Source organism: Bufo gargarizans, chromosome 8 (assembly GCF_014858855.1).
Source record: "Bufo gargarizans isolate SCDJY-AF-19 chromosome 8, ASM1485885v1, whole genome shotgun sequence".
NCBI classification, from domain to species: Eukaryota; Metazoa; Chordata; class Amphibia; order Anura; family Bufonidae; genus Bufo; species Bufo gargarizans.
Window position 1 is genome coordinate 69,609,722 of NC_058087.1, and position 26,245 is coordinate 69,635,966.

The 26,245-nt window shown below is 43.8% G+C and overlaps 1 protein-coding gene across 2 annotated transcripts in view; it reads right to left on the reverse strand.

Annotated features, from left to right (window-relative positions):
* The window catches only part of ARMC8 (armadillo repeat containing 8), a 119,618-nt gene that overhangs the window by 69,431 nt on the left and 23,942 nt on the right, over nt 1-26,245 (reverse strand). The window contains exons 2-13 of one of the 2 annotated variants that reach the window (XM_044303100.1): nt 25,663-25,739; nt 25,420-25,491; nt 23,129-23,271; nt 22,933-23,030; nt 15,235-15,327; nt 15,064-15,144; nt 13,925-14,000; nt 11,280-11,370; nt 10,368-10,428; nt 8,733-8,933; nt 6,278-6,427; nt 3,592-3,687 (exon numbers count right to left, since the gene is read on the reverse strand). In XM_044303100.1, coding sequence (XP_044159035.1) covers nt 3,592-3,687; nt 6,278-6,427; nt 8,733-8,933; nt 10,368-10,428; nt 11,280-11,370; nt 13,925-14,000; nt 15,064-15,144; nt 15,235-15,327; nt 22,933-23,030; nt 23,129-23,271; nt 25,420-25,491; nt 25,663-25,739 — 1,239 coding nt within the window. The remainder of the gene's footprint in view (nt 1-3,591; nt 3,688-6,277; nt 6,428-8,732; nt 8,934-10,367; nt 10,429-11,279; nt 11,371-13,924; nt 14,001-15,063; nt 15,145-15,234; nt 15,328-22,932; nt 23,031-23,128; nt 23,272-25,419; nt 25,492-25,662; nt 25,740-26,245) is intronic. The other variant, XM_044303101.1, reaches the window with a different exon arrangement.

The following is a 26,245-nucleotide window of genomic DNA, read 5'->3' on the forward strand; positions in this document are numbered from 1 at the left end:
TTTTTTTTTTTTTTTAAACCCAATACAGTTGTACAAACAATGCTTAAATCTAGCGTTTTTTTTTTTTTTACAAGCATTTAAAAACACAAAAATTGTGAATTTACTGGAGCCTTTAAAGGCCATGGACAACTTCACCCGATTAAGGGTCCATTCACACATCAGTATTCTTACCTTTCCAGATAAACGTCCCTGTTTTTTGCGGATCTGAAAATCTGGATGACATGAGGATGCTTTTAGCATGTCTTCCGCATTTTTGACGGATCCATTGACTAGAATGGCATGACGGAACGCAAAATCGGACAAATAGTAGGACAGGGTATATTTTTTTCCTGAATCCGAATAAACTTAATCCACGGAACGGAATCGGAGAGCACCACGAGTGCTGTCCGATTATTTGCGGATTCCATTGAAAATTAATGGATCCGCATAACGTTCCGTTTTTAATCGGAACGGATGCGGAACACCAAAACGGACGTGTGAATGGACCCTAAAAATGTCCTACCATTTTGCATTTGTATAGTGCGAGTCGCTCACCTACCTACTGCTGCTGCTGAATTTGACATAAATATGTCCCTCCTCCTGTCTACGACCTCCCCCTCTCTTATTTCTTTGTGTTAGACCTCTTTCACACGAGCAATACGGAATAGGTTCAGATGCGTTCAGTGAAACTCGCACCATTTTGCAAGTAAGTTCAGTCAGGTTTTTGTGCGACTGTGTTCAGTTTTTTTCCGCGCGGGTGCAATGCGTTTTGATGCGTTTTTCATGCACGTGATAAAAAGCTGAAAGTTTACAAACAACATCTCTTAGCAACTATCAGTGAAAAACGCATTGCATCCGCACCTGCTTCCGGATGCAATGCGTTTTTCACTGAAGCCCCATTCACTTATTTGAGGCCAGGGCTGTGTGAAAAAAAACGCAGAATATAGAACATGCTGCGTTTTTCACGCAACGTAGAACTGATGCGTGAAAAAAAAAAATGCTCATGTACACAGACCCATTGAAATGAATAGGTCCGGATTCAGTGCGGGTGCAATGTGTTCACATCACGCATTGCACCTGCGCGGAAAACTAGCTCATGTGAAAGTGGCCTTAGAGTCCATTCACATGACCGTATTTTCGGTTCACATCTGATCCGCATTTTTTTTTGTGGCTTGGATGCGGACCTATTCACTTCAATGGGGCCACCGTATGCTGTCGACATCCGTATTTCCATTCTGCGGCATTGCAAAAAATATCGATCATGTGCTATTTTTCTCCATTTTGCGGACAAGAATAGGCATTTCTTACAAAGGGCGCGGCATGCTGATTCACAATATGTGGAAGGGACTCAGGCAATATCCAGGCTCTGCAGGACCGAAAAAAACGGATACGGTCGTGTGAATGGACCCTTAGAGATATCAGCAGAGATAGGGAGGAGGTTGTTTATGATTAATCAAAAAGTGGACAGCAGGTAAGGCTACTTTCACACCTGCGTTCAGGTGTCCGCTCGTGAGCTCCGTTTGAAGGGGCTCACAAGCGGCCCTGAACGCAGCCGTCTGGCCCTAATGCATTCTCAGTGGAGGCGGATCCACTTAGAATGCATCCGTCTGCCAGCGCTCAGCCTCCGCTCCGCTCAGTGAGCGGACACCTGAACGCTGCAAGCCGTGTGGAGGCGAGCGGATCCGTTCCGACTTACAATGTAAGTCAATGGGGACGGATCCGCTTGAAGATGACACCATATGGCTCAATCTTCAAGCGGATCCGTCCCCCATTGACTTTCAATGTAAAGTCTGAACGGATCCGCTCAGGCTACTTTCACACTTAGAACATCTTTCGAAGTTATAATGCAGACGGATCCGTTCTGAACGGAGCCACCGTCTGCATTAATATGAGCGGATCCGTTCAGAACGGATCCGATCGAACGCAGGTGTGAAAGTAGCCTATGGCATCCAAGGGCAGCTCACACAAGCTGTGGATAGGGAGAAAAAAAATAAAAAAAAAATACACAAGGCAGTTTCCTGGACACTTCGTTCCAGCAAGTATTAGGCCCCATTCACACGACCGTATTTTTTGTCTGCTTCTGACACACATTTTTTGGAGATTGGATGGAGACCCATTCATTTCAATAGGTCCACAAAAAATGCAGACAGCAGTCTGTATTGTCCGCATCTGTATGGCTGCTCCGCAGTCCCGCAAAAAGGATAGAACATGTCCTATTCTTGCCGGTTTTGCAGACAAGAATAGGCATTGTTACAGCAAAAAAAAAAAAAAAAAAAAAAAAAAAAAAAAGGATGCAACATAGAAGTCATCCATATTTTTTTTGAGGACTGCAAAATACATACGCTTGTGTGAATGCACCCATACTGGGAGCATACTTGCATCAAACCCAAACAATACTTTTGCACCCGAATCGATCAAATACCGGAATTTGCTATTTTCAGATACTAGGCTGCTCAGCCTGGTATCTTTTAGAGGACATGGTGCGCCCCGCCCTCGGTGAATAGGACAAGTGATTAAAAGATCCCATGTTCTGGCCCTTTAATAGTTATTAAATACAAAGTGGAGAAAAAGAAAAAAAAAAAAGAAAAGAAAAAAAAGGCCCCTTTCCCAATTTTACATATAAAAATATCTAAACAATAAGAAATAAACATCCGGGGGAAAAAAAAAGTCTGAACGGTTCAAAAATATCTCATATGCAGTGAACGAAGTAACAGAAAAAAAATATATATATAAAAAAAAAAAAAATCTAAAATAAAATACGATTTATCATTTTTTAGTAACCTTGTTCCCTCCAAAAATAGGATAGGACTGTTCTATAACGGGCCGGAAGTTCCATAAAATGCGGAATGCACGCGGCTTTTTCTGCGTTTTATTATTCCGTGTGGTATCGAGTATCGCAATGCTTTTATATGGTATCGAAATCGAATAAAAATTTTGGCATCGTGACAACCCTAACTGGGAGAGACTTGTCCAGGTGAGAACAGTCATACTAGGAACAGATTGGACATTGCAGGGGTATGAAAAGGAATGAAGGAATAAAGATTGCAGAAAAACTTTGAGTGACCATTTTTACTCAAGGTAACCACCACCATCTCCCCTATCAAAGGTGCCCATAGTCTTCAAGCCTTATTTACTATAAATCTGCGTCAAGACACAGAGGTGTGGATGTCACAATCATCTCACCGCATCTAACAGGTATTGGTATGGCCTACAAATAATAACTAAGCTGGCTCATCTGCTGGGTTTTCCTGGCAGCAGCTTTGGACAGTTACGACACTGTAGAATTATTACTTAGGGTTATTGGAGACTGTACCCTCTACAGAAGGGCGCAGTTGAACTAGATCATGCGGCATGTCCAGGGTTAAAGCTTAACACTGGGAAAGAACGCAAGTTGTTACTTGTCCTCTTACCGTCCCACTACCCTACATTTCTACCGGCAAAAAAAAACAACAAAGGCCTCGTTAGTTCATTCTTCCATTAACCCTTACAGTCTCTGCCTTTGGCTTTACACATGACAGTCACTTAGATCTCTCTTGCTGGAGACTTTCAGGTGGGTGTCACAGCCTGTCTGCTGGCAGACACAACGGGAGGCCGTCCCTCTCCCAGACTCACCTTCTTCCGGATGTCTTCATCATTGGCTCCCAGGGATGCATAAAGCTTGAAGGCCGCCTGGCGCAGCTCGTGGGCGTGTTTTAAATCATGGTCAAGCTGATATTGGAAAAGAAAGAAGGATAACGAAGAATATTGTCAGACGTACTGCTAAACTCCATTCTAACCAGTAACTCACAAAAAGACATCCACACAAGCCAGTTTATTCTAACAGGGCATGCGTTCTGCGTCTGCCGGGGGCTTTCCTTCCCGTTCCAGCTCAAGATTACAAAAAGACTTTAAATTCTCAATGCCCTTTTACATTTCCAGAGATTACTTTCTAAAAAGTATTTTTAGTGAAATAAAGTCAAGCTTACAATACACATTGAGCTTTTCTACTAAAACACCATCACAGCAGAAAATGGGTTGCCTGGACATCAGCTAAAGCAAATAACACACTTGCACTAAAAAGATACACACACACAAGTATAAGCATATCTGGACTATAAGAGAATGCAAATCTTTCAGAAGTAGATGAAACGAGAAAGCTTAGTTTTTCTCAAATATACATTTTATTGAAGATATTGCCACCCTGGAGGAACAGTAATACACTGCTAAACAGAGGCAGTGAATCTAAAGTGCAGAAGAGAGTCCCTTGCCTGGCTTTAACAAGGTAAGGGTGGGTTCACACTAGCATTAGGGATTCCGTTACGGCTTTCCGTTATAACATAGTTATAACAGAAAATAACGGAATACCCAGACAGAATGCAAAACGGAAGCCTTTAAAAGGCATTCCATTTGCTTTCCGTCCTAATAGAAGTCTATGGGAAAACATAACGGATCCGTCTGGGTCCCGTTATGCAAGACAGAAAACAAAGTTCTGTCGACAGGACTTGGTTTTCCGTCTTGCATAACAGGACCCAGACGGATCCATTCTGATCCCCATAGACTTCTATTAGGAAGGAGAGCAAACGGAATGCCTTTTTAAGGCTTCCGTTTTGCATTCCGTCACAATACAAGTCTATGGGCAGAAAAACAGATCCGTCCTTCTGTCTTATGGATTCCGTTATAACCATGCTCTAGCACAATATTGGGGGGCAGCAGGATGAGTTGTTGAGACACCAGGAAGGAGAGGATGATAGTAAAGTGAGGAACCTAAATTTTTTTCTGTGAAACTCTGCAGAGACGAGAAGCGGCTGAAAGAAAGTATCATGGCGGTCTGATCTCTGGATGAAGACGTTGAGGAAAGTCTACATCACAAGAGACATCACTGGATGTAACAGGTATGGTGCTGTATTCTACTGTAATAATAATATCTATGCACATATCTGTTTCACGGTAGGGTTGGGGGAGGAGATTGAGAATATGGCCCTGGCATCCTGGCCCCAGACTTCAGGTCACACTGTTGGTGTTCTGAATCCTGGGGCCTCACACCCATCTACTACATTATCTGTACTCAGAGAGTTATCCCTGTGTTATCTGGGGTGTTACATAGGACTGCAATTGATCTACTACATTATCTGTACTCAGAGAGTTATCCCTGTGTTATCTGGGGTGTTACATAGGACTGCAGGGAACATCTATTACATTATCTGTACTCAGAGTTATCACTGTGTTATCTGTGGTGTTACATAGGACTGCTAGTGATCTACTACAGTATCTGTTAAAAGGGGCGTGCCTGGGGTAGGGGCGCACTTTTTGGCTTGCCCCGGGTGCTGGCAACCCACGCTATGCCACATTTCAAAGAATGTTAGTTCAGGAAGAAGGAGTAAAACCACTGATAAGTGGAAAATAGTTAAAAAGATATAATACCTATACTATTGATTAATGCACAGTTGTGTGAGAAGTTAGCGACCATATAAACTCATTTAAGTGATTCTTTACTGTAAAAGCAGTGAGACTACAGAGCTTTTTACCAGAGGAAGTTGTGATGGTGAACTCATGGGGGAAAAAAAAAAAAAAATGAGTTTAAGCGGGGCCTGGGTGCTTTCCAAGAGAGTAACAATATTACAGGTTATAGATACTAGACTTCTGCAGATGGGCAGTAGATCCAGGACATTATTTGGATTGCTCAAAGTACGGTCCAGAAGGAATTTTTTCCCCCCCAATGATGATAAAAATTGGCTTGTACCTGGTGCTTTTTTTTTTACTTTCTCTAGATTAACTTTGCAGGACAATAGGTTGAGCTAACCATAGGTCTTTGGTAGCATACAAACTATGATACGATTAAAGTTTAAAGTGAAGGTTGCTGTTTCATTATTTGTGTAACAAACAACAGTGGAGGGAAAAGCTGAATAGTTGATGCCACGAAGACAACTCGTGTCCGTACATCCTATTAGGGCACATGGACGACAGAGAAGGGTTCCTGGCTTCGGACCCCCTTTAAAACTGAGAGCAGCTTGAGCTGCGATTGTACTACAGGGATCCATTTCATTCATTGCAATCACCATGTGAGGGAAGTGCTTGGGCTGGTCGAAGCTTCCAATGGCAAAATCATGGGCCGTGGTCTAAAACCACTTTGACTTACCTTTCTACTGACATTAAATCAGTCAAAATCAACAAATTCCAACGTGCCCTGCTCAACTCACTTCACCGTGCACGGCATTGGACGCTGGGAAATGGGTTCTTTTGTGTGCGTAGCTTACACAGCAGAGATGCCACATACACTCAAGCACCTACCTATCAAACCGTACAAGTAATATATACGCACCTTTTCCTCTGAAGTCGGTGTTGAGACAAGCTGTGTTTGCTGGGTCATTTGTGACAGTGGAAAGGTTAGAAAGGCTGCAGTGCACTGGGACTCATCTATAGCCCCTCTGGAGTTTGCGTCCTCCGTGTCAGATTGCTCTGTTTCATGGTGCTGGAAAACACCAGGGAAAGAAGAGGGGGAAACAGGACAGGTTTGTGCTGACTACAGAGCAGAAACCCAGGGGACTAAAGTGTACCCTCTATGCACTGCAGTCTAAACATACAAGCACAAATAAATGAAAACCTCTGCAAACGGTATATATAGAATAAATAAATCTAGTGCTCTACAGGTCATTTTTGGCGGACTGCTCTGCTACTGAAGGCGGGTATACATACAAGTCTGTGCGGCCCATGGTCCGATAATTCTCAGGCAAGAATTCTAAAGCTTTATTCAGACATCTGAATTAAAAATCTTCCATGTTGCGCTGGCAACACAAGCACAATTTCTAATACGGAGTAAATACCGCATGTCCAGGCAGGACACAGATCTGGTGACAACAGAACGGTGATCCGTGGCACACGGGCCTGAATTGTCCATGCCCTGAGTTAGAGGTATGATTTCAAACTGTTTATTTCCACGGCCCCATGTGCAATCCGTTGTACACATGGACAGCACACAGCGTAAATTATGTTAGTGTGAATAAGGCCTTAGAATGTCCTCTGGAAAGGCTGTAGTAAGCAATATCTAAGTATGGTAAAAGGGGAGTAAAGTGGTAGGGAAATCAAATTTATATAGTTCCACTAATGGCCCACTGGAGTAGAGGGGCATCAGCACAGCGTGAAAGTCCCTCTGCTCTATTACTTTGACAGAACAAAAAAAATAAAATTCTGCTGCCCGCTCAGGGAGAGCAACTGTGGGGAATTTGGTTTCTCCATGACTGCTGTAACTTACGAGTTAGTACTGCTTGTGAAAAGGAGTCATTTCTATAAGAGTACAGGCACGCAGCCACTAACCGCGCAGCCATACCAGCCCCATCATCTTAAGAAATTAGAGCCAAATTGTTTATTCAGTTTCCAAGGTTAGTGGCCACGCAGCTTTGTGGTATGCCACGCAGGTAGTAACAATGAACACCGAATTGACAATTCAGTTCTGATTATTTCATTCGATTCTGCCGCGGCGTGCACGGTTGTGCGGTACTCAGCTGCAAGCTAACCAAGTTCCAACCAAAACATGGCTGAACTGTGGAGCTGTCCCCCAACAGAAGTAATTCTAAACATCTAAATCATCTTTTTTATTGTATTACTCCAGTACATATTTAAAAAAATAAAATAAATAGCAACTAAAAAAATAAATAAAATTGTACTGTTTTGGGTCTACCGCTTTCATGCAGAACTACGTACTTCTATGGTTACACAGGCTACAAATATCCCGTGTGTAAGTCTGCAGACCCCTGGGGGAGCAAGCAATCCATCACTGCAGGATTACACCACACAAAATGAGATATAGGGAGAATTTACGACAGTTTTCTGCGTTAAACATTTTGTGACATTTGTAATTTTGCGATTTGCAAATCCCTGCCACGGTTTAAAAGGGAAAAGTGAATGGGGTTTAACAGCAGGGGGATTGACAGATGTACCATAACTCACACCAGGAACATGGTATACATTATGGCACAAATCTACCTGCTAACAGCAGGTGTAGATTTGATTTCTGGCACATCATACTTCAGCATAATGTAGGTTTAAACACTGGAGCATAAAATACCACTCTTAGGCCTCATGCACACGGTCGTGCAGTTTTTTGCGGTCCGCAAAAGGTCTGTGTTGCCTTCCACAATTTGCAGAACGGAACGGGCGCCGGCAATATAAATGCCTATTTTTGTCCGCAAAGCACGGACAAGAATAGGACATGTTATATTTTTTTTAACGGAGCCACGGATGCGGACTCAGTGTAGTGCTGTCAGCATCTTTTGCGGCCCCATTGAAGTGGATGGGTCCACATCCGAGCCGCCGTTTTGCGGACCCAAACAACGGTCGTGTGCATGAGGCCTTAGTCAATGCCTGCTTGCAAAGGCGGTTCATCTTTATGTTAGAAGCACTGGAACAATACAATAAAAAAAATAAGTTGAGTGCAAATATGGCCATAGGCACGAAATAGACAAGCATGTCTCTAACTGGGGCCACCTCAGTGATCACATAATGGCTGTGAGTCCTGCAGATCAAACCTCTGGTTATCACTAGGGAAGATGTGAACAGCTACAGGCCTGCAGCAGCTGCATTATACTACACTGAAGGATTGCCAAGCCGAGTCTTCCAGAGTGGGAGACACTGTTTGCATTATGGGGACCATCTCTAAGAGGGGTTATCCTAGTCCTGTGCTGTATATGAATCCTACAGAATGCTGTAAACAATAGAAAATATAATATACGTTCTTATATGGTGTAGACAGATCAGGTGAGAACTAGGACTATACACACCCTCTTAATATCAGTGATGGCACTAACTGAGCTGGGGTACTTAAAGTAGTCAGCCAGCATGGAGATTAGGTGGTCTGTAATGCTTGCAATCCGCTGCAGATCCACATCAGGCTCAATAAGATAAGCTAGGGTTTCTGCCCCTTCCACTCTCTCCTCCAGAAGACGTTCTTTGCTGCACATTCGTACCAAACATGGAAGAGTCTGAAAGATTTAGTAAGAGTTCACTCAGTTGCTTTTATAAGAATCCAGTTTATATACATCAGCCTAGTACTGCCAACATCAGGTACCTTGAAGATGCTTTTAACACTCCTGTAGATGTAGCATTGACTTTGTATGGACTTTTTAAAAAACTCCAAGTAACGTTGCTTCACATGGTCTTTTGTGCTTTAGTATTAACCTTCCATGTGCAAGGCACAGAAGTACATTCACTTTAAAGGGTTTCTACCACTTGCATATCACATATTTGGTGATCAGACACTAGCGATCCGCTAGTGTCTGATGTAGCTTACAAGCTAATTATTACCTTAATCCGTTCGGCCCATACCTCAAAAAAAGCACTTATATCTTTATGCAAATGAGCCTCTAGGTGCTATGCAGGCGTTTTTCCAGCACCTAGAGGCTCCGTCTACCTTGCAGTTTGCCGCCCATCGCCTCGCTCCAGCACGCCCATCTCTTACCGTATTCGATCCTCCCCCTGCTTCAGCCTTCAGAAATCCCGCGCCTGCGCCGTTCGTCGCGGCATTCGGAGGCATTCGGCGCAGGCGCAGTCAATGTCTGACCGCTCCGTGCTCAGACATTTCCACTGCGCCTGCGCCGATGTCATCGGCGCAGGCGCAGTGGAAATGTCTGAGCACGGAGCGGTCAGACATTGACTGCGCCTGCGCCGAATGCCGCGACGAACGGCACAGGCGCGAGATTTCGGAAGGCAGAAGCAGGGGGAGGATCGAATAGAGTTGAAGATGGGCGTGCTGGAGCGAGGCGCTGGGCGGCAAACTGCAAGGTAGACGGAGCCTCTAGGTGCTGGAAAAACGCCTGCATAGCACCTAGAGGCTCATTTGCATAAATATATAAGTGCTTTTTTTGAGGTATGGGCCGAACGGATTAAGGTAATAATTAGCTTGTAAGCTACATCAGACACTAGCGGATCGCTAGTGTCTGATCACCAAATATGTGATATGCAAGTGGTAGAAACCCTTTAAAGAGGACCGGTCACCGCTCCGGACATGCCCGTTTTAATAGCTTCATGCATTTCCCATGTAATAACAATTCTGGAGCATCTATTTTTATGGCTCTATGTTGTGCCATTCCTTTATTATTTCTATTAGAAGTTATAAATGAATTGCTAGCAGTCTGCAGTAAGGGTGCAGAGGGGAGGTAACCAATTGTGGGGTGTACCTGCACAGACTCACTATATTTAATCAGTGCTGCCATTTTTATTCTGTGCAGGGACACGCCCCCAACTGGTTACCTCCCCTCTGTACCTTTACTGCAGACTGCTAGCAATTCATTCATAACTTCTAGTGGGAATAATACAGGAATGCTCATTTTTAAAAGCAAAGAAAGTTTATTCTATCAATTCTTCTTGAACCATTGAGTCAAGCCACAATCATGTAAAAGATTCTGCATATTACTTACTTTTAACACAATGCAGTTGTCATCTGTCCTTATAGAGCCTGCTCTACACATGTAGGTTAAGCTGAAAGAACAAGGTCATTATTGAAATGTTTAGAAAATGTAGCACTTGTTACAATCATGCAATGCAACCAACAGAGGGGTGAGCATGGCAGGATGAAAATTGAATTGATCCAAGACTTAGGGACCGATGAACCCAAAGACTGTAATGTTTAATTTAGGGCCTATCCTCAGAATAGGTCCTCAAGGAGATCGGTAAATATACAACTCCCGACATTCCTGCCAATCAGCTGTTTGAAGAGGTTGCTGCACTCTGGCAGCGCTTAGGCCTCTGCCTAGGTAATGTGACGGCACAATCACATGATCTAGGCGCAGTTGAGTCCCATTTAATTGAATGGGGCTCAGCTGCGATACCAAGCACAGACACTATCAAATGGACGGCACGTGCTTAGTAAATGTGGCTTGGCTGTGGCCTTCTCAAACAGCTGGTTATGGGGGTTCCAGGAGTTGGACCTGGCTGATGTGATAATGATGACCTATCCTGAGGACAGCCCATCTATATGAAAATCCTGGAAAAACCCTTTTAGAATGTTTGCAGAATGCACTCCAAATTGTGTGATTTTTTTACATAGCATGTGAATTGAGTTTATATTTGCATTTCACTGTACTGTGGATTATTAGTAGAAAACCTGCTCCACAGACCTACAAAATTGCACCATTAGGGCGTGATCACACATTGTAGATTTGTGACAGATCTAGTGTCCATGACAGAAGACCTAAGTGAAGCTAAATATGAAACTAAAATGAGGTATTTCAGTGACCACTAGTCTTCCACCTTCATGTGCAAAGCATCATTTTCTTTAGTTTCTAAGCTTTTGCCCTTTTCCCATAATTATTCTTGTCTACAATTATTACCATTTTGCAGCTGTTAGTTGCATCTCGATAGGTTTGTCACGCTGTAACATCTTCACAAAAATCTGTGGCAGCAGTTCCCCATCAACCAATACTACACACAAAAAAAAAAGACAAGGGTCATCTGTTATTTATGAAGACAATTGTTTAATGTAAACAGCCCCTTAATGGGAATGTGTCACCTATATTTTTTTTCTCTCGGTTAAAATCATACATGGACAAAATTGTCGGTACCCTTCCGTTAGGGTCCATTCACACATCTGTGTGTGTTTTGAGGATCCGCACACTGCCAGCACTAATTAAATATGCCTATTCTTGTCTACTATTACGGACAAGAATGGGACGGGTTTTATTTGGGGGATCGGAATTGCGGACCCGGAAGTGCGGAAATAAACGGGTCCGCAATTCCGTTCCACAAAATGCGGAACGGAATTGCGGATGTGTGAATGGACCCTAAAAGAAAGAAAACCCCACAATGGTCACTGAAATAACGTGAAACTGACAAAAGTAATAACTAAAAATCAGCTAATGAAATGTAGCAATGAGACCTCATGACCTTCATGTTGCTGTGTAGCCATTATTATGCACCATTGAGAGTTCCACTTAATGTAAATACAAGATTCAAAAAATAAATAAAAATTGTTCCTCCTTTTATTCATGAACATTATGTGTGACTACCCTGAAAACAAGAAAATCACAGAAAAAACTAAGATAAAAACATCCTGCACGGTATGATATGTAAATGTGCGGATGTCCCTGGCCATATTATTGAAGGAAATCACAGAAATAAGGTAATTATGCACTTCATAAAGTAGATGCAAGCATTATATATGGACAAAGTCCTCACTCTGATATGATAAAATCTGAGACACTTAGTCACTGAACATAAAAACCCAACGGCTTAGGTAGGTTTAGTGTAGGACCCTCCTGACCTGAAACACCTTGGTGCTTGGTAGGCGGGCACAGATGTGTTCCGATCAAAATATATTGAAGTAACAGAATCAGGGGGCACACCAAATAATATACGGAGTGCAAGGGGCGGTGAAAGGAGCATGAAACAATATCACCTGACCCAAGAGAGAGTCACCAGAACCACCCCATAAATGCACATCCGACAATGAATCAATATCAAAAATATATAACGTTTATTAGACACACCAACAGACACATTAAAAAATTGTATACAATTATAACAAAGTGCGGTATGCTGGTTTATAATATATATGCCTATGGTTTGGCAACTCAGTGGACCTGTATGTGTTGGCTACATATTATCTATTGCATACTGCACTTTGTTCTAATTGTATACAATTTTTAATGTGTCTGTTGGTGTGTCTAATAAACTTTATATATTTTTTATATTGATTCTGAATCGTGCAAGGCAAAAGGCATTTTCTGGAGTCCCGGTGACAAACCGGGCTCTCCATGGCGCTGCCAGGCAGAGGCTCCCGCTCAGCAGTGAGCCCCATGACGTCACTGGCACTGATAGGCGGGCTTTAGGGCAGTGCTAAAGCCTGCCCATCAGAGCCGGTGACGTCACCGAACACAATGCTCGGCAGAAGCCTCTGCCCGGCAGTGTGCTATGGTAAATAAAAGAGGCTTTGCCCTCTGCGATCCTGCACAGTGCAAGGGAGAGCATCGGAGCATGAACTGCTCCAATGCTCATGTCAGGGGGGCTGCCTGGGTGAAAATCGGGATATGTCCGGGTTCAGTTCTGAACCCAGAAAACCCCTTTAATTTTTTCACATGAGCATTCTAACCAAAATGGCCTAGTAAAAGCCACGGAATCCAGGGGTTTGATTAAAAGGCAAATCAAGTAGAAATTTTAGAGTACAGGACACTGTGTGGCTGAGCACATATCCATCTATGGTAGTCAATGACCGCTTGGCTACATGCAACCGTCCGAGCTACTGGTCCATACCCTTAACTGGATAGATAAAAGTTATATTTTCATTAAAAGGGGTTGTCCAGTCTTAGAGCCTAGGGTCCTCCCCTGACCCTGAAAACATTATAAAAAACAAACAAAAAACCACTTTTGCTGCTTTGCTCCCGGATGCTTCCCATCCCATGACCTCTGTGGCTAATCACTGGCTTATACGCTACGTCAGTGTTTCCCAACCAGTGTGCCTCCAGCTGTTACAAAACTACAACTCCCAGCATGCCCGCACAGCCAAATGCTGTCTGGGCATGCTGGGAGTTGTAGTTTTGCAACAGCTGGAGGCACACTGGTTGGGAAACACTGCGCTACGTCAAAGCAGTGAACGGGAACAATGCAACGGTGGTACCGTGGACAGGCGACAACCCCTTAACTAATTGGGGATATAACCATTCAGTGACCTTTTCTCTACTGTAAATGCTGCATGACACAATAGATTAAGGAGTCTGAGAAACCAACGCAACAACCCCTGTGAGGGTTTAAAATGCTGCCCAATTGGTTGTCAAAGGCAATTTAGTATATTTACTGGTCATTTTAATAATCTCTTTTTAATTTATGGAAAAACTATTTTTTGTATCAAAATGCATGTTTGTGAAAAGTATGTCCACATCCAATAATGTACAGTAAGAACAGAACTCGCGTAGTTAGAAAAAATTAAAGAGCTAACGAAAATGAACAGAGGGCAAGCCACGTGAACAATATGAAGGCTTACCATTTACAAGGGTCATTGATACCTGGGGATTGTCAAACGCTAAAACCGAAAAGCACTTTAATGCTTGCATGCGTACCTAGGATGAAACAAACAATTAATTTAAAAGTGAACAGCAAAGGGTGATGGCCTTCACACAGAAGTGAATTACATTTAGTGTTCAGCGAATCTAGCTTCTGATGCAGGATCTGTTGATTGATCCAAGTTAATCGTTTAAATGCTGTACGGAGACCCGTCTCCGTACCTTATTACAATGTATGGGCTCCGGAGAGGTGAAACTCATCACGAAGTCTCGCAGGATTTCGGTAAATAACTGCGACCCTCAATTTTTAAAACTTAAAAAAAATGTTAAAACCTCGATCTAAAGTTGGCTTTGGTACCGGCTGGTAACTCGGTATTGAAGCAGACTTCGGATCTCCTTACAGCATTAAAACAAAATGTTTTGACCGAAGCCAATTCGGATCTGTATCTAAAGGGGTTCTCCAGGACTGAACTATTGATGACCTATAGGTCATCAATATCAGATCAGATCTTGAGCTCCCATCGCCACTAATGAGACGTTTTGCAGTAGCTCCAACGCCAGAAACAGGTCATGGAACCACATCGTTCCATCTACTGCATTGTGGCTGGTTCCTGCAGCGATGCGCTCATTCACTTCAAAGGATGGGGCTCTGTAGTTCTGCTGCCGCAGCGACTACAAAACAGCTGAACGAAAAGGGGGCCGAGAGTTGGCCCCTTCCCAATCTGATATTGGAGGACCTATCCTAAGGATATCATCAATAGTTCAGTTCAAGAAAACACCATTAACATGAAAATCCCATGTCTCATGGACTATACATTCATACATGTAACAAATTCTGACGTGCATAATTCAAGTTACTAATCCAGTATTTAAACATTAAGGAAGAGAGGATGGTTTAATCTTCTTTCTGCTTCATTTTACCAGTCCGGAAGTGAACTGGAAGTTGCGACATAGACTCAAATGTAACCTTGCCCACCAAAAAGAAAAACTATGCAGCTCCATTACAGTCGACGCTATGAACACATTTCTTCATGTGAAATACAGTCCATCATTACGAGTTACATGTTCAGCACTAGGAAAAGAAGTGTCTACAGTCAGCATTAGAAACCCATTAACTTACTTTATATGACACAGATGTAAGCAAATGTGCAATATTCTGGACCACACCGTGATTAAACAAAATTGTCTGATGATCTGGAGCCTGGAACAAACAAAAAAGGCATTCAACCAGCACCAGCACAACGCCAGAGCAATTCACCGAAATAAAATAAAGAATGAAAGCGATAATTACTTTGCAGCAGTGAGCGAAGATCTGGCAGATGCATTCCTGTGAGTGCAGAGATCTGCCGAGCAACAGCATAAGGTGCGGGATCACAGTAGCATCCTAGGAGAGGAAGGAAAAAAGGCAAAGAAAAATAAAGTCATGGCCAACTGATATACAGGGCTGCAAAAATTGGAGTTGCTCATGGAAGTTTTTTTACTTATTGGCCTGTACTAAGGACTGGTCATCAATGTATTACCCTGGCTGACCTGATCGGAACAGTTATGCATTGTGCATACGAGCGTAGCCGTGCCTGCTGCTGCATATCACACCTGTCCATCCAAGTGGTTTGCCGAACGGCTCATGTCACACTGCAGGGCAATTCTGAGGCTTCCACCAGGGAATTTTAACAGATACCACCGAGTGGCATTTATCACCCTATAGGCACCCTTTGTGTTGTGGCACACTTTTTTTTTTTTAACAGATTCTGCTGTATAGAATAGAGCAGTCTGCAGGGCAAACAGAAGATACTGGTGAACAGATGAACACTCTTTTGGTCTCTGGCTGACCTGTTACACGTGTTGGTCCCATGTTCATATGTGTCCGGAGTGCTGAGAAAAATGAAGTTTTATTATAAGCAAATGAGCCTCTTGAAGCAACGGGGGCGTTGCAGTTACATCCAGAGGCTCTGCTCTCTCTGCAGCTGCCGTGCCCCCTGCACTTTGATTGACTTTAGTATAAGTCAAGGCCAGGCATGATGACATTTACACTGACTGGCCCTGTCAAAGTGCAGGGGGCGGCTGAGAGCCTCTAGGAGTAACGGCAATGCCCCCTGTTGCTCCTAGTGGGTAATTTGCATATTCTAAAGCTTCATTTTTCTCAGCAATGTTGGACGCAAATGAACATGAGACCGACACAGATGTCTTCAGCTGCCAAGCGCACATGTAACAGATCAGCCAGTGTCATCGGTACAAATCGACAGATGCCCTTTAAAGGGATTGTGCAGCGGTTTTATATTGATGACCTCAGAATAGGTCATTAACATCAGGGGTTCGAAACCAGGCAACCCTGCCGATCAGCTGTTTGAAAAGGAGGCAGCGCTCACGCTGCTTCTTCTTCATTACACTGCTCGTCGTCTCCTCTGTAGCAGTGGTGTAGTATAATTACAAGTACTTGCGCCATTCAAGTGAATGGAGCGAGTACTTGTAATTACACTCACTTCTGAGATGACGGGCAGTGTAATGAAGAGGAAGTAGCGCTGGCAAGGAGCACTGCCTCTTCTTCGTCAGGGGTGCTGGGTGTCAGACCCTGGATGATCATATATTGATGACCTAGATCATCAGTACATACTGACCGCACAACAACTTTAATGTGCGCAGAAGAAGCTTTCCCAGTAAATATGGTACCCGGACACCAGACATGCAGCGTGAAAAAAGTTAACCTGACACAAACTCATATGTTTACACCTGTATTCTTTTGTTCTCACCTGAGGATAGGCAATTAATGAAAAGTCTTGCACAACTTCTTTAAGTCAGAAAATAAACTTAAAGCCATCCAAGAAGCTGCTAATTCATGTAACTAGAAGGCAGGTCAATGTAAAAGGAAAAAAAAAAGCTTTAAAGGGAACCTGTCGCCTGGATTTTGGGTAAAGAGCTGAGGTCATGGGTTGCTAGATGGCCGCTAGCACATCCGCAATACCCAGTCCCCATAGCTCTGTGTGCTTTTATTGTGTAAAAAGAAAAAACGATTTGATACATATGCAAATTAACCTGAGATGAGTCCTGTATGTGAGAAGTTAGGAACAGGACTCATCTCAGGTTAATTTGCATATGTATCAAATCGTTTTTTCTTTTTACACAATAAAAGCACACAGAGCTATGTGGACTGGGTATTGCGGATGTGCTAGCGGCCATCTAGCAATTCATGTCCTCAGCTCTGTACACAAAATCCCGGTGACAGATTCCCTTTAAGGCAGCCTGCACAAGGGTGCGGGTGAACACACAAGATCTCCATGAACTTCCATGTGGATCTGTGTGCATTTCTGTAGCATATTCGCACCAAATTCCCCAATTTGTAATTGCGGACAGTGGTGCGGACTAGATTTGATTTTGCCACAGATCTCACTGTAAAATCCGCAGCTAAAACCGCAAACATAATTGACATGCTGAGAATTTGGTAATCAGCAAGGCAGGCAAATTTCCACACTGAAAAGCAGAGTACATGAGATTTGTGTAAGGTCATACACTTTGCTGGTGCTGTACTACACACCGGAATCTGGCCATACACGTGTTCAGTTGGCCTAACCGTGATTTCAAAGCTATGAGGGGGTTATAAAAGGCAGCTATTAGGAAACAGATGTCTCATGATCAGAGAAGACACCTGCCTGAAACCCTAAAATAGAATTTATATTTGGATCCACTACTATGTGCTGCTTACTTTGATAGATAACATGGCCTAGTTAGAGGAATTGCATCAGACCTAGGACCTAGTCCTCCTGGCCACCAAATATTTACCAAGTTCTTTTTTTATTACTTGTCCCGGCGATGACACAGACATCAGGAGTCCTAACTAACAGAGGTAAGAGCACGGCTTTTTTTCAGGTTTGCGCATGCAGTTCTCTCTGCCTTCTAGCCTGGTTGTCAGGAAGTCCCAACTCCACTACACTGTGACTTTTTGTAGCAGGACGGATTCATTTCAACTATTAAACTACAGGTGCAGTCAAAACAAATGCAGCTGTTACTCAATAGTTTAAACCAATCAGCCGCACTACAAAAACTCACCGTGTAGCCAAGGCCTAACATGAAACCCCTCAACCCTTTCACTACCGGAGGTCATTTTTGTTCCCCATCTTCCTTGAGCCATAACTTTTTTATATTTCCATTCACATAGCTGTATGAAGGCTTATTTTTTGCGGGACAAGTTGTTCTTTCTAATGCCACCATTAATTATGGCATAAAATGTAGTGGGAAGCAGTAACAAATAAAATTCCAAACGGGTTGGAATTGGAAAAAAAAAAGCAATTCTTTTGTTCTCATGGCATTTAGTTTGTGGCAACACTGACCCATGCCCTTCATTCTCTGGGTCAGTCCTATTACAACGATACCCCATATATATAGGTTTTTTAAGTCTAAATTGTGTTAAAAATAAAACTTTAAACAAAAAATAGTTTTTTTTTTACATTACCATATTCTGACTCCATAACTTTTTTATACTTCTGTCTACTGACCTATATAGGGGTTCATTTGTTGCGGGACAATCCGTAGTTTTTATTGATACTATTTTGGAGTGTGTGTAACTTTTTGATCACACTCCATTAAATTTTTTGGGGTAAGAGAAGCAATGAAAAAAAAAAGGCAAAATCGGGCATTTTGACCCTTTTTTCCATTACGCCATTTGCCGCATTGGAATTTTTTTTTAAATATTTTAATAGTACAGGCGTTTTCAGTTGCGGTGATACCCATGATGTTTATATTTATTGTTTTTTAGTTTATTTTTTTTCTATTACATGGAAAAGGGGGATATTTAAATTTATGTTTTTTTATACATACTTTTTAACATAAAAAAAAAACTTTTTGTGTTGATTTTGAAGCTAATGCATGAGTCTATAAAATCTGTTTTTTTATTTTTCATCAGGGATTTTTAAAATGAGTTTTGTACTGCAGATTATTAATTTCTTATCCTGGCCTGCCACCTGGTGGCCAAAATAAGAATTGCGACATGAACACTATAAGGCCCGAGAAGGCGAGAATTCCGTGCGGGTGCATTGCGTGAGGTGAACGCATTGCACCCGCACTGAATCCATCTGTTCAGATGAGCAGCAATTTTCACGCATCACTTGCAACAAGTGCGGATGTGGTGCGATTTTCACGCATGGTTGCTAGGAGATGATGTAAGTAAATTGATAAAAGTCAATTTACTGTATTATTTAATACAGAATGGTTACTAAAATGTGGCTTTAGGGGTTAAAAAAATATATAAAAGTATATATCTGCCAAAGGACCTTTGATGACGTAATCACGCTCACCACGTCAAAGGTTCTTTGGCAGGTCCTGAAAGAAGAAGAAAGAAGATGATGCCAGCTGCGCGAACAACAGGATGAGGTGAGTTAAAGGGGTTGTCCGGGTTCAGAGCTGAACCCGGACATACCCTTATTTTCACTCCGGCAGCCCTCCTGAGCCTGGCATCGGAGCATCTCATGCTCCGATGCGCTCCCGTGCCCTGCGCTAGATCGCGCAGGGCACAGGCTCTTGTGTTTACAATAACACACTGCCGGGCGGTACTTTCCGCCCAGCAGTGTGTTCGGTGACGTCACCGGCTCTGAGGGGCGGGCTTTAGCTCTGCCCTAGCCGTTTTACTGGCTAGGGCAGAGCCAAATCCCGCCCATCAGTGCCGGTGACGTCACCGGGGTTCCTGTCAGCCCCATAGAGAGCCCCGGTACGTCACCGGAACTCAGAAAAATGCCTTTGCCCTGCGCGATTTAGCGCAGGGCAAAGGAGAGCATCGGAGCATGAACTGCTCCGATGCTCATGTCAGGGGGGCTGCCGGGGTGAAAATGGAGGGATGTCCAGGTTCAGCTCTGAACCTGGACAACCCCTTTAATAGAATGCTATTATTTTCCCTCATCACCATGTTATAAGGGAAAATAATAAAATATACAGAACACCTAACCCAAACCCGAACTTCAGTGAAGAAGTTCAGGTTCGGTCTGGGTACCACAGTTAGCTTTTTATCAGATTGCAATCGCAGTCAAAACTGACTGCAATTGCGTACCTACTTGCATGATTTTCCCTGATCGCAGACGCAACACATCCAGACTTAATCCGGACACGCTCGTCTGCAAGGGGCCTAAGCCTTGTCAACGAGGCTTACACAGTGTTTAGAGCAACTACCGATGCCCCCATTGGCCATAGGGGGCATCGGTAGGAAGCGCGACCTTCCAGGTTTTTGCGCATATAGATGCCGTGATCTCACTTGATCACGGTATCTAAAGCCTTTAATAACCGTGATCGGCTTTATTGCCAATCATGATAATTAGCCAGAGGTCTCTGCTGTATGAAACACGCTACACATCGCTCCAGCGCTGTAGCGAAAGGGTTAACAGACAAAGGTCAGACCCATCTCCACGCCTGGCATGTCTAGTTTAAGCTGCTTTCACATATACCTTTTGGTTTCAGGTTTTGAGATCTTGCAGAGAATCTCAAAACCTGACAAAAACTGTTCAGTTTTGATTACACATCAGGATGCATCCGTTTCGTTAGGATGCAGTTGTGCGAAATCTAAACGGAACAAACCGGATCAGTCTTTTTAGGACCCAAAAAAACCCGTTCCCATTCACCATTGTTTTTAGTGACGGATCCAGTTTGTCCTATTTCAATGACAGTCGCAAAACGGAATGCAAAACGGATCTCTTTCCATTCAGAATGCATAGGGAGTCAATGGAACAGTTTTGGCCTGGTTTTGAGATCCTCTGCTAGATCTCAGAAACGCATATGTAAAAGTAGGCTTCGTAAATACTTGCATTTTACACAAAAAAAAAACTAATCTGGTTGACCTTTTCTCATTACTCTGTGTTGTCGTTCTCGGTTATTCCTCCTGAACATTTATGAATAAACGGACAATGCAGTTTTAGGCTACTTTCATACTTGCGGCAGTGTGATCCGGCAGGCAGTTCCGTCGTCGGAACTGGCCGCCGGATCCGCCGATCTGCTGCTGCCTGAAAGCATTTGTGAGACGGATCCGGATGCGAATCCGTCTCACAAATGCATTGCAAGGACGGATCCGTCTCTCCGCTTGTCATGTGGACCGACGGATCCGTCTTGTACATTTTTCTCATTTTTACCGATCTGCGCATGCGCATGCCGGAACGACGGATCCGGCATTCCGGTATTCTGAATGCCGGATCCGGCGCTAATACATTCCTATGGGAAAAAATGCCGGATCCGGCGTTCAGGCATGTCTTCAGTTTTTTTGGCCGGAGAGAAAACCGTAGCATGCTGCGGTTTTCTCTTTTGCCTGATCAGTCAAAACGACTGAACTGAAGACATCCTGATGCAAACTGAACGGATTACTCTCCATTCAGAATGCATGGGGATATGCCTGATCAGTTATTTTCCGGTATAGAGCCCCTAGGACGGAACTCTATGCCGGAAAAGAAAAACGCTAGTGTGAAAGTACCCTTACCATTCCTTAACCAACAATATCTGTCCCTACAGAGGCCTAGTTCACATGTCAGCATTTTGGTCAGCGATTTCCATCAGTGATTGTAAGCCAAAACCAGGAGTGGATCCTACTCAGAGATAAGGTATAAGCAGGGGCGTAGCTAAATACTCATGGGCCCTGGTGCAAGAGTTCAGCTTGGGCCCCCCTTCCCTCAGTGCTCTATGGCCAGGGCCAGGGCAGCTCATAGCCTTCGTGCTGCCTGAGGCTAAAATTTAAACGCCATCCTCCCATGCCAAATTCTCGACTTACTCCCTTCCCTCCAGTCAAAGGTGTAACTTAAGCAGCATACACTTTCTTTAATACCGGTGTCTTCTTATTTGGCACAAAGGTCTTTGGGCCCCCTCAGGCTCCTGGGCCCGGTAGCGACTGCTACCTCTGCTCCGCCTATAGTTACACCCCTGGGTATAAGGGAAAGATCTGCACCTGTTCTGTGTTTTTGGACTGCACCTGACGTTTGAACCAGGCCTGATAGTGTCAACTGGTAACACCAAGTTGTCAATTAATTCATACACTTCCAGGAGGGAAAACAGAGGAACAGACCGTGGGGCAGCCGCATGCGGATCGCAGACCCATTCACTTGAATGGGGTCCGCAATCTGCATCCGATGGTCTGCACCGCAAAAAAGTAGTACATGCGCAACTTTTTTGTGGTGCGGAGGCACGGCCAGAAACACCACAGAAGCACTCCGTAGTGCTTTCGTGGGGTTCCGATTCGGGCCTCTGTTCCGCATCTCCGCGATTGCGGACCCATTTAAGTGAATGGGTCCGCGATCTGTAATGCACAAGGCCGGTGCCCGTGTACATGTAGCCTAATGAAGAATTCGAAAAGATTTACACCCAATTATAAAGTGTGTGTACTGCTTTAACCACTGGATGGAAAAATAAGATCATGGGGGTATCGGGGCATCTTAAAAAATAAATAAAAAAGGAGGCGATGGTAGATGGCCAGACAAGGGAGATGGCTGGGAGATAGTTGTTGGCCAGACAAGCATTTGACTGATAGGTATTGAAGGTTATGGGCATCTTTACACTACCCCCTTAAAATAGGAACCAAGTTCAACACATTTCTGCCTCTTCTCGAAGATATTTCCATGAAAATAAAGAATTTGGGAAGTTCACATGCCTTAGGCTACAGGCACGCGACCGTTGTGCGTTTTGCAGTCCGCAAATTGCGGATCCCCAAAACACGGATGGTGTCCATGTGCGTTCCGCAATTTGCGGAACAGCATGGACAGCCATTAATATAACTGCCTATTCTTGATCGCAAAACTGTTATATCTTTTTTGCGGACCACGGAACAGAGCAATGGATGCGGAGAGCACGCGGAGTGCTGTCCGTATCTTTTGCAGCCCCATTGAAGTGAATGGGTCCGCATTCAAGCCGCAAAAACTGCGGATCGGATGCGGACCAAAACAACGCTTGTGTGCGTGAGGCCTTATTCTGACATCTTACATCAGATTTCTCTCTTCAGCCTTGCTCATAGTGTATCAGTGAAAAGGGAAGCTCTTACTGTATACAAAAGTTCCACTGGAGTGACAGGGCTGGTGAAAACTGTACGGAGGCATCGCAAACAAGCTTCAATGAACCGGATGTCTGCAGACAGTAAACCTGAAAATGCAGAGTAATGTGTCAGTCAGAATGAGCAATGCCTGGCAGGTCAGTGAGGCACATGAGGCCGGAGAGGCGCAGAGTAAGGTCACCACTACCTTGCAGCAGGGCTGGGATTATGTGACAGTCTAGAAGGGATTTCACGTTGTTTTCTGTGCCCATGGACAAGCTGCCTAGGACCACAGCACATTCTGTCTTCAATTCTACGCTGGAAGTCTCTTGCTGGAGTAAATATAATAATCTGTCAAAGGAGATCATAATAATAGATTACAAAAAGTACTGTGATTGGCAAATAACGTATGCAATATTCCAATTTCCCAAGTGATCTGTGTATTGACTTAAAGCTGAAAAAAGGCAAGAAGGTATTAAAACAATAAAAGGAACGTATAACCACCGCTTCAAACCCCCTCTCCCCTTATTGACCTGATTAGAGCGACGACGTGCTACATGCTATGTGACCACTGCAGCCATTCGGCGTGGCATCGCTGGAGCAGAGGATACTGAATGGCCGAGTATACAATTCTTCGATTGTTTTAATACCATTACTGCCTTTTTCTTATGTTTTATTTCAACTCAGGACAAAGCCTTTAATGATGGAATTAAAATTAGCCTCTGAATTTAAGACATGAACTAGCATACTGAAATTATAGCTTGTAGGATTATTCGCAGAATCCATGTCCATGGGAACACCATCTGCACATTAAACGCATGGTATCCTTTTACAGAATCTTTTCCCACAAGGCTATGTATCAACCTGCTCAGCTCCTCCTGCTCTATAACACACTGTCTGCAGACTGCATTGCAGGTCATGGTGACAGGTCCTCTTTAAAGAAGACCTTTCACCGTTTTTTTTGTTTAACTAACCTTTACAAGCGGGGTACACTCTGCTGATGCTGCTTCTCACAAGGTATCTCCTTCTCCCTGGCTGTGGCGCGGTCCAAGTAACAGCCATGGAGAAGGAGATGTCCACCGAGAAGCGCTGACGGCTCCTCCTTCCTGTACAGATGCCATCTATTAGCATACAGGGCGCCAAAACAGAATGGGGGCACGGCGGAGCTTTGAAAAAAAGAAAAGTTATAGCATACCATGCTTGTAAAAGTACTTAGTTTAACAAAAAAATGGTGAAAGGTGAAAGGTCCTCTTTAAGCTGGCCAAACACACTAGATAGGCCCGCTTAACATATATCAGTTGTGTCTGGCCTGGTATATGTGCACAGTAATTCAGTGAACAGATCAGCCATCTATCTATTGATAGCGCCAGACAGAAAAACTGACTATGTAGAGTTTCTGTCCGGTGCCATCTAGCATCCGGCATCACAACTGATGTATGAGAACAATCCCATAGAAAACTATAGGATCAGTTCTAGCTTCAGGTCCCCTACAGCATTTTCTACTTCATGCTGGACATATATAGAGGGGACCCATCTCACCACTGCCAATTCGAAGCGGCTCCCCATGAATCAAATCTCAAAGTTGTTGGAAAGTCAGATCTTGACTCATAGGGAGCCACTTCCAATAGCTGGCACTCATTCTTGTGAGATACCTCTCTGCATATTAGTTTCCCATGGAGCATTGCTAATAAGTTTCCATACCATTTAGTCGCTCTAGTAAGTCTCCATAAGGAGACCCAGCACCCTGCCTAAACAAGTTCCAAGGCATCGCACTCAGCCAGCCGGAATCCTACTCCATACTGTTGAGGGGCAAGAACCCAAAACAGCCATCTATGGATAGATATCTGGCCTGGCTACATCAAGATCCGACTTTCCAACAAGCCCCGGGATTTGACTCATTGGGAGCCGTTTCCAATAGGTTCTCGTTCTTAGGAGATACCCCTTTGCCTATTCATTTCCCATGGAGCATTGCCAAAAAGTCTCCATACCATGGAGTGCTTCCATTAAGTCTCCATACAGGACTGGTCTCATTAGGGAGATTCAGAACTCTGCCTAAGCCGCTCCCCAGGGAATAAAGGATTAGGCATGTTGAAATCCAACAGCCCGATCCTTCGTTGCCCAACCTCTGCTGTCGAGAACAGTCAAACAGCCTCGTGCAAATTAGACGCCATCTGGGACTGCCAAAATGTGTCAGACATTAATGTATGGCCAGGGTATCACAGCAGTTAGCGGCCCACCTCAATATTTCCCTATGGAAAAAAAGATGCAAGCAACCTGCACAAACAATGTGAACTAGAATCCTATTTCCTCATAAGGAAACATCCAGTGGCATTGACACCAAGATGGCCTTATCCAAGAAGTTGTCAAAGCTAGCACATCTCACAGCTTAAAAATCCCTGTACAAAACTGCCAGTCAGTTCTAACTGCACGGGTAGACTGCCCGGTGGTGTAGGCACAAACAAAAAGAAAAAAAGAAAAGAAATCAAACTCTGTTAATACCTTGGCACGGCACCCAAAACTATCAAGTTGGCTTTTTGCTTGTTGTTCCCGATAACTGCATTTTTCATATCTCTGTAAAATAAAACAGACAATTGTGAGCTCACAAAATGGGCCAAAAAGCGACCAAATGTTTTCCGAAAACAGGTAAGAGTCAAATATATAGCACCATACCGCACGTCAGTCTCATGAGATCTCAAGAAAAACAAGTAATAGCAACGACCTGAATACAAAAGAGATACTTACATAACTCCCTGCAGAACCTTCTGTGGATCAGGATCAAACAGTCTGTCCACATAATGGCGACTGCTGGCTGTAACCTCCTAAAAGTAAGAACGGATACAGTCAGTCACAGCACAAAGACCAAACGGGTATCACACATCCGCAGCATTCAGCGTCTACTGCATGTTAGAGGGGTTGTCCAGGATTATACGGCCAATGGTCTACCATCAATATCTGATGCGCGGTGGTTTGTTATCCTGCACCCCTGCTGATCAGCTGTTCCACTACTCTGGCTAGTGTAGCGCTGCTCTCAGTGAGGGGTGTCGGACCCCCACTTATCAGATATTGCTGGCCTATCCTGAGGATAGGGCATCAATAGTAAACTCCTGGACAAGCCCTTTAACAAGGGGAGCACAGCAGAGGACGCAGTACATATAGGAAGCGCTGCAGCCTTGTGGTTACAAAATATGGAATCATACATGGAAATGAACCATCAGAAGGAGCCACACACAGAGGTCTCGATGATAACCCCGGACAACTAACGCCGATTACAGACATTTTTCCTCTGCAAAGGAAATTAAACAAAGACAGGACCAAATCAATGAGA